At 39.2% G+C, this 12941-nt stretch overlaps 1 protein-coding gene across 7 annotated transcripts in view; it reads right to left on the bottom strand.

Moving 5' to 3' along the window:
- Positions 1-439: 439 nt before the first annotated feature.
- The window catches only part of OTUD4 (OTU deubiquitinase 4), a 29943-nt gene continuing 17441 nt past the window's right edge, over positions 440-12941 (bottom strand). For 3 of the 7 annotated variants that reach the window (XM_035549237.2, XM_035549244.2, XM_050710421.1), the window contains exons 13-23: positions 12649-12773; positions 12361-12541; positions 11103-11268; positions 9943-10063; positions 7890-7945; positions 7256-7339; positions 6653-6791; positions 5502-5581; positions 5312-5426; positions 4524-4564; positions 440-3056 (exon numbers count right to left, since the gene is read on the bottom strand). In XM_035549237.2, the coding sequence (XP_035405130.1) occupies positions 1821-3056; positions 4524-4564; positions 5312-5426; positions 5502-5581; positions 6653-6791; positions 7256-7339; positions 7890-7945; positions 9943-10063; positions 11103-11268; positions 12361-12541; positions 12649-12773 (2344 nt within the window). In that variant the 3' untranslated portion in view covers positions 440-1820. Of the gene's footprint in view, positions 3057-4523; positions 4565-5311; positions 5582-6652; positions 6792-7255; positions 7340-7889; positions 7946-9942; positions 10064-11102; positions 11269-12360; positions 12542-12648; positions 12774-12941 lie in introns of all 7 variants that reach the window. The other 4 variants (XM_035549195.2, XM_035549205.2, XM_035549213.2 and 1 more) reach the window with 2 other exon arrangements.

The raw sequence follows: 12941 nt of genomic DNA, 5'->3' as shown, positions 1-12941 counted from the left end.
ATATAAGAGGGTAGGGCAGATCATCTGTTGGCACAGTGTCCCTCAGATTTAGGGGGGGTTCTAAGAAGCTGAACAGAGTAAGGTTTCAGTTTGTGTGCATACAACACTTACCTTGTTGCTAAGGCTTTGAATAGCACCCCACCGAGCTTAACTCTTACAGCCCTCAGTGCTCGCTTAGTTTTCAACCTGAAAAACTGAGGATTGCCTCTCTTGAAATACTTTGTTACTGAAAAGTGTTTCAGTTACAAAAAAAAAAACTCTTCCACTACCACTTTGGACAGGAACTAGAGATCCTGTTGACCTGGATTTTGGAGCTTGCCTATCTACTGACTGCTGATTGATGGTAGTCCTGCTGTTTACAAATAGCTATATAAGCAGAACAAAAATATACAGTTAATGTCATTGCAACAGTTTCAAATACATAAATATAATTTAGAAAAAAAGTGTAAACACAAACATTTATTTTAATTAGGAGTTTTATACATCGCATGCATCTGAAAAGAAATTATCACATAACTACCACTCAAGTTTCGGGTGTACAATCTCAGACATGAATGAAAGGGCACCATTACCTCTTACACTAGTATATACAGAGATATAAAAATATACACAACAGTTAATTTTACAGAGCAGAGCTGAGTGAACACTGCACACTGTACTCTGAGTTTGGATAACTCAGTCCAAACTGCAAGAGCAACAGGAACACTGCAGAGATCATTATAAGGGTCAGAAGAAACAGCATCAGAACTCTGATACAGTGTAAAAATATAAGGCAGAAGCCACTTTCTTCTGAAGTCTAGGGAAGAGCAGAACACAGACTATCCATCTCGCTTTTAAAAAGTAGTTCCAGCAATGAGTTGTACATGCAAAACATAAATTTGCATTAACAGTGCAATAACAAAAAGAATACTGAACAGTAGCTCAACCATACAAACTTAAAAAAATGTAACGTGTACTTTATGCATCTCTTCTCACAAAATATCTAGGATTTGTCAGTGCATTAGTGTTAAAGTGGCATTAAAAAAACTTCTGCTATTATAACAGATGCAGAATTATCTTTGAAATGCATAGCATCTACATTTTTATTGTCTTTGTAATTATTTAGTTGGCATAGGCACCATTCTAGTCACACCAGCATTAAGAATTCTTGGTGGAAACAGCCATTCTTACCAAATCATACACAGCTATTCTTGACTGCTTGTCTTGATTTTGATTTCAACAAATAAACGCTTTTTAAAATTCAAAAATATACCCTATGAATATTAAAAGAACTATATACAACAGACCTAAGACACAGGGTTAGCTGGCTGCCATACATGTAACACACTGAAGAGAAACATTCAAGTCTGACAGATTTTTGAGATGAAAGGCCTTTGGGTTGGAAGCATATCAAAGACAACAGTGCAGTAGGCTGAGAATTCCTTTAGCTCAGTTCAGAACTAAGGCATTGTATGATAAAATATATTCATATTTGGTGCAATGTTACCATCAGTTTTAGAATCTAGCTCACATCAAATGCTGTAATTTGACACCCTAGTAAACATACGTATCCATCTTACATCATGAACTCAAACCTTTGTGGAAAAAATTCAAACACTAAACCTATATTGTTTTTTCTAATTTGACATCGAGGATAAACCGCTAAGCCAACCAAACTGCAATCCCCCCCAAACAAAATGGTAGGAGCTCACACCCTCCTAGTCTTTACTCACCAAAAGTTAAACATATCCTTGGACTTTACTAAAAAGAAAGATTAAGATTTTCAACTGCTACTTCAAATTACCTTTTGCATTTGAAAATTTTCAAACTATCCATTTATTCTATGCTTGATGCCCCCTCTGATTATCTCCCAGCGTTGCCCTTCTCCTGTCATTCCTATACGGCCTTCCTCTGAAGTTTCGCTGATACTGGCAGCCTTCCTCTCTGCTTCTGCTGGGCGGTCCTTTCCAGGCTTCCTCGTTTCTTTGGAACTGGTAGCCTCCCCTACTAGAATAACCCCACTCAAGTCTAGGCCTTCTGCCTCCTCCGTAAGTCTGGTTATAAAATTGCTTGGATCTGCCACTTCTCAGCATATCAGAAACTTCGCTCTCATCCTCGGAGCTCTCTTCCCTCGTTCTCTGTGCCCTGCTTTCTGTCTGTAGGTTACCAGCACCCTTGGAATCTCTGCCTTTATCAGTCTTCTCCTTACGGCTGGGTGTAGCACTTTTGAGTTCATATTTGGGTGCTTCTGCCAATGGTGGTGTGGTGTTGGACACCCCTGGCTGCCTCTCAATCCCCTGTGCTTGGGGAGAACGGTTTTGCAGCCCAGCTGTTGCCTGCTTAGCAGGAGAATTAGTGGCGCAGGTCTGCTCCAACTGAGATGCCCTAGTGGTAGTCTCTTTTGGGGCACTGCATTCACTGCTCACACCAGCCACAGGGAACGGGACAGTGTTTGAGCCGCTGCCGTTACTCTTCTGAAGCTGTTCTGCACAGTTTACTGCAGGAACGGGAGGACTGCATTCTTTAGCCACGTACATATTTGCAGATGTGCTAGTTGTTGCCTCTTTGTCCTCAGGTGCCATGACAATGTTAGGTCTCACTACTGAATTTTCAATAAAGCCCTGAACTGGGTACCCATACCAGAAGTGAGGAAAGAAAGGAGGTGCTATTGGAACAGCTCCTAGAAAGTGATTGTGTCCAAAGGCTGGTTGTGGGAACAGATTTTTCCCTCTCAGGGACTCATCATAGGGAAGTGCTTGCACTGGATTCTCCGATTCTACACAGACCTGTCCTTGGCCTTCGGACACCTGAGCTGTCGGGATAATCAGCGGCAGTGATGGAGATCTGCTGTCAACCTGTGAAATCTGACCGTTGGACCTGGCCTCACTCTGAATAGGAAAGTGCCTGCTTGTTCGTGCAGTTTCATTCTCATTCTGCGTCGGTGGAGCCTCCTGGAACCAGGGGTTGTGCGGGTACACGGGGAGGGACACGTTTGGGTACATTCTGCAAGCAGCCAAATAGGCTTGGTGCAGGGGGTACAAGTAAGAATGGGGGACCCACATGGGACAGCTGTATGCCTGCAAGACAGGAAAGAAAAAGTATTTGGTCATTTGAATGTGTAGACAGACATAATAGCACACAGGTAATTTACTCTTTTGAAACAGTTAATTACGGGAAGGTAATTTTATTTCCAGTGACTGTCCTCACTTCTGGAGAGTTTCTGGGCTTTCAGAATCATGTTCTCATTTTTTGATTTCCTTCCAAATGTAGCTGAAGTAGGCACCAGTTATGACCAGTAAGGAAACTTAATAACACAATTCCTGTATAGTCAATTTAAACACTTGAACACAGAGTCTGCATTTATCAACTCTAACTCTGAGCAGTGTGATCACAGGCCACTACGTGCTTGTTAGCTGACATGGAAGTAGGAGAGAGGGAAGGGGGTTTCTACCTGAGGTGGTTGACTTCAGGTATTGACAACTCACGAGCAACACTGTAGGGTGTTTTTATAGTACAGTGTGTCAAATACACTTAATGTGAGGTTATAGAGAACACCACGCAAGGCTGCTGGAGGCAGAAGGCTGTCTAAGAAAATACTGGAGTAGGAAAGGGGGTAGAGTCCAAAACTCAACAGTCCGCATCGTCTGTACAGAAAGTCTGTGGAGAAGCCTACCCAGACCTGCTCGCAATGGGAACCAGTCAGTCCACTCTGACCGAGCAGCTGGAAGATGGTGGACAACAGGGTGACAGGATCTGGGACCAAAGCAGTGCACAGGAAAACCCAAAAGACAGTTGCCAGGTCTACCGCACTGCTTGGTCACCAGCTGCACAACTACCAGAACACAGTACTTTCACCATTAGATGGTGCTGAAGCCTCAAAATGAGGGGCTTTATAGCACTTCGTATTAGGGTAAGGACAGTCCCAAATACACACAGGTTTATGAGCCAAACACCATTTAAATATAATCCAGTAGCACTTCCTATTGACTTACAGACTTCGCAATAAACAAACCAAAAAGACTTGCATTAGGTACACAGTTATCAAATCTAAATTTGCTTTTTAACTTGTGCTGAATTTTTTCTTCAACCTGAGCAGATCGGACAGACAAGCAGCTACTTGAGGGAGTCTCCACAGGGAAAGCAATTCTAGGTATTCTTACTACAATGGCTTTGCCAGTACCCAGACATGGTCCAAGTCTGGAGGCCACTTCTCTTTTACTATATGTTGCTTCCAGAAGAATGCATCTTCCATCTCATATTGATTTACTTGTGAATTTGTAAAGCACAATATGTGGACTGCATATAACCACTATTGGAAGCAGATGGTTCTGACTACCGTTGTTGAGAAATTTATTTCTGTTGACTTGAACTGCAATGTGGACCAGTGATGAGATCCCAGTCAACGGAAGACCAAATAAAAAGTACTTCAAATTTTAAGATAAACTTGAAGTGTACAGTTGCAGCAACCAGTCTTCAGCACTGCACTACCAAGTAAAAGCAAATTGTATGAGCTAACAGAGATATATGTAAGTTTGAAGAGTTACCTTCACACCAAGATTGAAGAAAAATCTAAGAATGTTCTTATCTAGAAAGAAAAAATAAAATTATGAATACTTGTAATAATACACTTCATCTGATCTAGAAATTAATCCTTGCATAAAGTTCCACTGCAGTAGAGAAGCACAGGTATGGTGTTGTTTTGCATGTCCTTGTTTGATTTGTTGTTGTTGTTTTTTGTTTGTTCCTGTTCCTCACCCCGCCCCCCAATAAAGTAAATGGAACACACCTGCAGTTTAAATTTCAGTTTTAACTGCTTACGGAACTGGAATTCTGATTTTTAGTGTACGTTTACTGAACTGTACCTCTACCAACGCAGTCAAACATGGCACGTGCTTTATGAACATATTATTCCATATTTATAGTATGCCAAAACCTGCCTTTTCACAGACCAGTAAGGAAATGCTGAACAACTTCCAAGGTTTTGATTGCAACAGACAATCTGTTACTTTTGTTAGTGTAAATGGAAGCAGTTCCCCAAATAAAATCCTATCAGTTCACAACACCTGGAGCTACAGTGGGTCAAGCTAAGACCCATAGAACAATCATACCAGATTTCTAGGTGTAGCCACATAAAATAACTGCAATATTAACACCACAAAGTGAAGCATTACAACTCTATACAACATTCCCTCCCACCCCCTTAAATCATGAAATGGCAACAAATAAATCTTTGGTCCTATTGCTAGCCGGTGTCAAAAGAAGTTGTCTTTTGCAAGGCAAAGAAAGCCTGCTGGGAAAAACGGTATAAAATACAGATGTTCTGGCTTCTCACCTTTAGGTAAGTCCTCCCCGTTATTGCACAGGGAGTAAGAGGGTGCAATGGCTCTTTCTCCCTTTTCACTAAAAGGGAATCCAGGGTATAGTGGATCCTGATAGGGATTCAGAGTCTGAGGCAAAGGCATTAAAGGCTGGTTAACTGCTTGCATCGACACAGGAACTCCAGCAACTGGAGCAGATGTTACCTGAGCCTGTGATACAATAGAGTCAGGTCCTGTTGTTGGGGCTGGCATCAATGAAGAAGCAGGTATTGGGGCTGGAATACCTAGCAGAAAACACACAAACACACATTTTATTTCACATATAAAATTATAAAATCTATAATCTTATATAATCTATGTAAGATTACAAAAGAAAGTGGAAGTGGAAAAGACAAGCTTCAAAAGACAGAAGAAAAAAAATAAAGGTATTCAGGGAGGCATAAAAGGAAATTCTTTAGAGTTGGGAAGTTTGAAACAAAGGAAGATTTGGCTAAATGCAAAGCACAGTTTTCAGAAAGAAGTGAAACAATTAAGATTTCCAGAAATAGCTAAACCCTTATCATATTTACTAAAAAAAAGGAAAGGAGAAAAAAGCTGAAAAGGGTGTGAACTGAAATGTACATGTGAATCTTTGCAATTCTCATTCAGACTAGTCATTTACAGTCAACCCTGAATCTGAGCTGAGATTACCTGGGCTACGCATCTCCCATCACGGATGTTGTCAAGTATGAAAGGATTATTATGGTTACTAAAGTACCATTCTATGCCGACTCCAAGATTAGTTCTTATACAGAAACACAAAAGTGGGATAAAATACAGCACCTGATCTAATGAGCAATAATGAATTTAATCTAATTTAACTACATTTATCAGGAAACTTTCACAGCACAGAAAAAATACTACACTGGTTTTGCTACAAGTCAGCTGAGCTCCAAAGGGATCCTGACCTACCAGACCCAAGCTGAGTCCTTAGCAAATCAGAGGCTTATTGTGTGGGACACAGAACACAAAACACCTATCAACCTTACACATGCTGACTGTGTTCTACCTTAAGCAGAACTCTAGAATAAGCCCCATCAGAACTCAGAGCAATCCCACTCTGGGGAAACACGGAGAGTTGAGTACACATCTCTCTTCTACCTTCAGATAAGGAGTCAAGTGAGCTATGCATGTGTAACCAAACATCTGCTAGAACTCTCACTAACTTTGAGCAATGAGTAAATACATTCCCAAAGATGACTGCCTTTGGGATAGAAAGTTACAAGAAACAAAACATCTCCTGAAGGCATTTTCAATTTAACAAGACAGTTAAAGCTAGTTAGTAGTTTCTAATTTACATTAATATTTCTTCTGACCTGCTGGTCCATAAGTTGTTGGCTCACTTGGCCAAGCTGGCACAATGGCTGGTACAGAAGGCACTGTTGGAGGCAAATGCACCTCAGAAAAGACTGGTGAGGGTGTTGGAGTTACACTTGGTAAGCATTCTGTCAGTTTCTAGAGAAACAAAAAGATCATGTGAATTTATTCTTAATCAGCATTGTTGGTGAGCCCTAACACATCCAACTTATTCCAAACAAGGCTTGAAGACTCAGTACTGTCCAGACTGCCACCAGCACAATAGCAAAACATCAACTAGAAACATATCAAGTTGCATACATAAAAGAATTGAAAGTGAAAAACATGATTAACTTTGGATAAAGAGATATGAATCAACACCCTTCTCAGAAAATAAAAGATACGCTTTTACTTTTCTGTCAAGGGTAGTATTTTCCACATTCTTTACATTGGATATAAAAGATTCCCCCTTAACTCAAGGTAGGGAATTCTAGCATTATCACCATAGAAATGACTGCATAGTTAAAAGCCAGTATCACAATACATACGTGGCTGTGATGAAGTTCCCCTTTGTCTGAAGTCTCCTGACTGGAAAACTTTGAAATTAAACAAACATTTCTTACTTGTTCAGCAAGAACTGGAGAATCTGTTTTTACTTGTTCCAAAGGTGATGAAGCTTTTGGACACCTCTCATCTTGACTATTCTTCTAAAGCAAAGTTAGAAACAGACGAACACAGTTAGTCTAATGAGATTTTTTTTTCGAAGAGGCATTCAAAGATATTAAAGCATACTACATACAAAGTGGGCTAAGCACCCAATCATTATTATATTAGTATAACATTTTGCTCATTGAAAGGACAGCAAAGAATAGAAGCCAACAATGGGCCACAAATCTTCACTGAACTTCAGAGATCGTGGCCTGTTAGCACAGTAACTATTAGTAAACATCACATCTCTTGTGGTCCCATTGTGCTGGAAGTACAGACTGTACTAAGCAATTACAAATGCATATTTGTAAGTGCTCTCGATAGCCCAGATCTGGGAATTCAGACTGTTAAGAAAGACTGTAAGTATCTGTTACAGGGACTGAGGAAAGCTGATGGCAATACAAGCCTCAAATCTTTTAAGTATTTCAATTAAAGCTGTAAAGCAGAAGCAATCACAGCTATAAAGGCAGCTATTGCTCTGCTGATCATGTAAGAGAGAAGCAATAACATTAAAAGAAAAAAAAAATTTGGTCTTTTCTTTAAGATTACCTCGGATGAATTTGGCTCAAGCTTCTGACTTAAGTGGATCTGCCTGGAATTTGACTCTGTAACACCAAGACATAACCTAGTAAATGAACCATTACACCATTTATGCCTATCACAACTTAAGCCAGTTAAAGTTTGTCTTTCCGAAGTTAAACCTCAAAATAAAACCTACCTCAGCACATATTACTTCAGAATTCAGTTTTTATTAAAGATCAAAACATCCTAAGGTAACTACTAGTTAGGGAAGTAACAGAACAGACTTTAACCTGGGTTTTCAAACCTCTACAGAAATTCTTTATTGATGTTTGTTAACAATTTTTCTTTCCTACTTCCCTCAGGCATCACCAAATGTAGCTGTCTTTTCAGTTTAAACACACATCATTCATTCTAAGTCCCTGCTGTGAAAAAAATGAATTTGTACTTTGATTAAAGTGAAAATGGTTTGAGATCTGCATTTCCATATTCAAATGTTAAAACAATAGAAGACAGATGAGTTTAGAAAGTTTCACTGGTTCAAAAGATCTAATAAGATTTCGGACTGACGCAGAAACTTTAATTTCTTGAGCACCAGCAAATACTTGGTGGGGGGAGAAGCTACTGAAGAAGAGTCTTGGCATAATCTTCATATAATAAGATCAGTACAAGTTTTTTTGTTTTGTTTGTTATGTTCTAGCTTTTTTTCAAATCTGGCAAACACTGCTTGTCAACCAAATTCACACACATCTGTTTAAAAGCAGCTGCTAAATAGGTATGTGTTTTTTAAAAGCTGAGTGTGTGTACCACCACTGTAACACCTAGACAACAATGCAAACAAAACAATATTGACTATGAGAATTCCTGGCAATTCCCCAAGTACCGACAGATATACCAAAGTACTGAGAAGGAAATAACAGTTTATTCTTGTAGATATTTTAACCTAGTTTCAGAGGCAGTACAATCCAAAACATCACAAAAATCAGAGAAAAGACAACATGCCATGAACATCAGCAAAATCCATCATGACACTGCAATACAATAAAGAGCTTCTTCTATCTGAGGAATCTTTTTGGCATCACAGGTGAAACTGGCTTTCAAATTAAATGAGGTTCAGTTGTTTCAGTAAAGAAAAAATGGGTAATATCAGTCCTTGCAAGACTATTTAAAATGGTACTTCATGGTCTAAGAGACACTAAAAGGAAAAAGTTCCATCAGTACACATCAATGCCTCTGCTTTTACCAGATATAAAGAACAACAAAAATAAATGCAGGAAAAGAACAGCTTCTAGAAGGAGGCTAGAGTTTTTATTTAGTGAAGAAGGGAAAAAAACAGAAGCAGCTACGACTAATTTTGGTGTTCAGTTATAACAAAGCTGACAGGCAATTTTTTTTTTTTTTTTGGGGGGGGGGGGGGGGCAGGTATTTGGCAAAGAGTAATTAAGTACCTCCTGATAGCTACAGCTTTCATCTATTACTGCCACTTTCCACTTCCTGACGAAAGAGGAAAAACTTAGAGTCAATGAAGAGAAGCTAGGGAGTGTTACAAGAGACTCAGGAGAGGAACCCTTCTAACATGAACAGGGTGGTATTTTTTGCCACCTTTTCTTTACACAATCCTCTCCCTGCTTTCTGTACCATTGCTTGCTAGTTCTTAACCAGACTTCATGAATACTTTGACCTGCTTTTCTCAACTTATTGCAGTAAGCACTGTTAATACTCCTCCCACTAGCACTTTCTGCTATACTTGCTAGAATTTCAACAAGATCTAATTTAGGGTGGCTCTGATAATCCAGTTTTTTTATTTTTTTATTTTTATTTCCCTCATTCCTCTTCCCATTTACTGCAAAAGTCCCAGTAAGGAACCTACCTACTTCTTTCAGCCACATTCACAGAACAGAAAAACATGCGATTTCTTCCCCAACCACACCTCTACTACCTTGACCTTACGTTAGCTGGGTGCTGTTACCTAAAATTATTTAGGCAATGAGGAGAGAATTTATTGAATCTTGAATAAATTCTGAAGCTGGTAATAAAAAGAAAAGAGGTAAACAAACCTTGATCTAAGAACATTTATTTTTACCTTTATCCTTTTGCTCTTCCACCTCTGCTGTCCACTTGCTGTTTCTTCTCTCATTATTTGAGAACTTTTTTGGATTTATATTATCCACAGTCTGTGTAGCAGCCTGACAGACCGACTGATTCTAAAGAAGTTGACAAAAGCAGAAATGTGAATATATATATTAGACACCATCATCTGACGTGACACTGTTAGGCCTTCCTTCATGACAGATATACCTATTTAAGTGCAGAAGGAGCAGAGGGAAAAGCAGCCTTCATCAGTATTCAGATTCATCCACCCTCTCATTCATTTCTAAATTTTGCAGCATCTCTTTTGAAAGCATTCATGTCATTAGTTTTACATGACAAACAAAAACTGCTTCAGTTGAAGAATTTACACTTTAAAATTGCATCTTTTTACCCACAGGATCTGTTTACTGCCTGGATGTACAGAGACTTCAATCCATTAAAAAAAAAAAAAAAAGCTTCAATAGAACAATCTATCAGAAAATCTACAGGATACAATCTTCCTTCAGAGAGAGAGGAATCCACTGAAGCCAGCTGGGCTCTACTGCACGAAGAGCAAGGAAGTCTGATATAAAATATTTGCATTACTTATTAAACCAGGCAAGTTATCACATCTGTGAGTTCTCAGGCTAAAAAGAAAAGTCAGGTCTAAATAAAACAATTTTTTATGTGAACTCAGAAAAAGCCACCTAGATGTCTGTGATACTTCAAGCACCACAGTGCCATTTTACTGAGCTTTTTCTCAGTAATAAACTGGACTTCTGAGACTTTTGTCCTCACATTCAAGTTTGATCCCACCATATGAGGAAGAAGACAACAGATAAATAACTGTAGGGGAGTTCAAAGCCTTCCAAAGACAGGAAGAACACAAAGAAAGAATCCCATGGCTTCAGAAGCTCTTATTTCTACCGTATTTATGTGCTTAAAGAACTGTGTAAGGTGGACATTAGTTATTCACAAAGGAAGCTACCAAGTATGTCTCATACTGAATACATACTGTAGATTCACACCCTGCTATGTAGAGAAAGTGAAGAAAATACCTTAACCTTTGAATTGTACCATACTGCAAAAACAGCAAATCTACAACTTCTGGTTAACAGTTCATGGACAGGTGCTAAGAATGCTCTTATTAATTACGACAACAAAAAAGCATACATTGGAAAGGGCAGGAAAAGCTTGTTCATCCCTCTGCTGGATCTCATAAAGTGAACGAGATTCTTCTATTGCCTGTTTCTCCCTGCGTTCCTCCGGAGATAGGCCAAAATAGTTACAATCTCTGCCACCGTGGTTCAGATCCTCGGTTCTCTCCCGATCTGGTTTTCTATAACAGAAAAAGCAAAAAAGGATCATTTATCAAAGAAATTCCATTATCATCAGTATCAAGCTTAATAAAAAATCATGGTTTAGAAAGAATATAATTATACAGCATTGCTTATGTGATTCTACATATACTGGAACTCTTCCTGCCTGTTGCAAGTTATCCACGTGGACAAAACTCAAGAAAGGGGAAAAAAATTGTGCCTACTGGGAACTGACCAAACCCATAAGCTATCTATGGCTGTGCAAGAAAAAAAAATCAGGAGAGGAGATTTCTGTAAATACAACAGAAAAGTGAAAAATGCATTATAATCTTCAATGCCTGAAACATCACTACACAAAATTAACAACATCACTATTTGAGCTTGCTGGACTACTTAACTAAATGTTTAAAGGATACTTATGTATTTCGGTTAAAGGAGTGAGAAAGAGGCCATTAAAATGTGGGATGTGGCAGTCTCAAAAGACACCCCAATGTCATTTATTCCACAAGAAGTTACAGTACAAAAGAATGACAAAATAGACCATTAAAAGTTTGAATGCAAATAAAGTATTTCCAGTACGAAAGAGTGGAAACAATCAAAACAATGTCTGCTGCTGCAGCAGCAGCATAATGAATCAAAAATCACTACCAAAAACGCAGGCAAAATGTGATGTTCTCATACTCCAAGTCAGTCATAATACGTGGCAGTCATCTTTAACAGGCTCTGCAGAAGCTGAGAGGAGATCTTAGGCATGCCCAAGAAGTGCAACTTTCAACATTACTTCAGCCTCAAACAGAAGAAAAAAAAAATCTACCTTCCAAGAAGAAACTATAGCTTCACGCACAGTGCTTCCAGGGCAGGTATTGCCATGCAAGAAAACAAGTGGGAGTTCATGATGGCAGCAATTTTGAAAAATGAATGGGGGGGAATAAAAATTTTTTTTTTTTTTTTAAATGTGCTTGTGTGTATTCTTATAGACTTAAAATACTTCCTAGGAATTCAACGGCAACATGTTTCAGAATAATACGTCGGAAGCACCTGAAACAGAAATTAGGGCTCCAAGAAGCTCATTTAAGAGTTCAAGACAAGGAAGATGTTATTTTCAGTTTTACCTTCCACTCTGGGAAGGATTCCTGCCTGGAGCTTTTTGCTCCATTGAGGTCTGATGAGGTTGGGGTCCAGAACATATGAACTGATGCTGCCTGGTTCCCACAGTATGCTGAAGTCGAGGAGGTAGTGCTGACTGGGGTTTTATGGACTTGTTCTGACTCTTTGACCCTCTGCAATCTGCATCTGTGATAGACAAGGGAAGACAGAAATTATTCATTACTTTTTAAGTTCTTTGGGACAAAGTATCTGACAACAAAGATTCTGCCACAGATAGACAGGTATAGTCCTACCGGGCTGAGCGTTCTGCCCCCACGTTGGGAAAAACTTTTTCATCTTCTTCCCTGGCACAGTGTTCCAGCCCTCCATAGGAGAGGCCTGTGGAAGAGGTTTAAGGCTCTTCAGTGACACAGAATGCCTACAAAACAACAATAAAAAAAGGATGATGGAGGAAGAAAAAAAGATGGCTTTAGGACCAGTCTGTGGTGTGCATAAATGAATACCACATGTTTTAAAAGACTGACAGACCTTTCCATTTTTAAGAACATTGGACTCAAAGTCCTTTGTTCTTTAGGATTACACTCAA

Source organism: Cygnus atratus, chromosome 4 (assembly GCF_013377495.2).
Source record: "Cygnus atratus isolate AKBS03 ecotype Queensland, Australia chromosome 4, CAtr_DNAZoo_HiC_assembly, whole genome shotgun sequence".
Taxonomy (NCBI): domain Eukaryota; kingdom Metazoa; phylum Chordata; class Aves; order Anseriformes; family Anatidae; genus Cygnus; species Cygnus atratus.
Note: the sequence above shows the minus strand (reverse complement) of the source record. Positions and strands in the feature narration are given on the sequence as shown.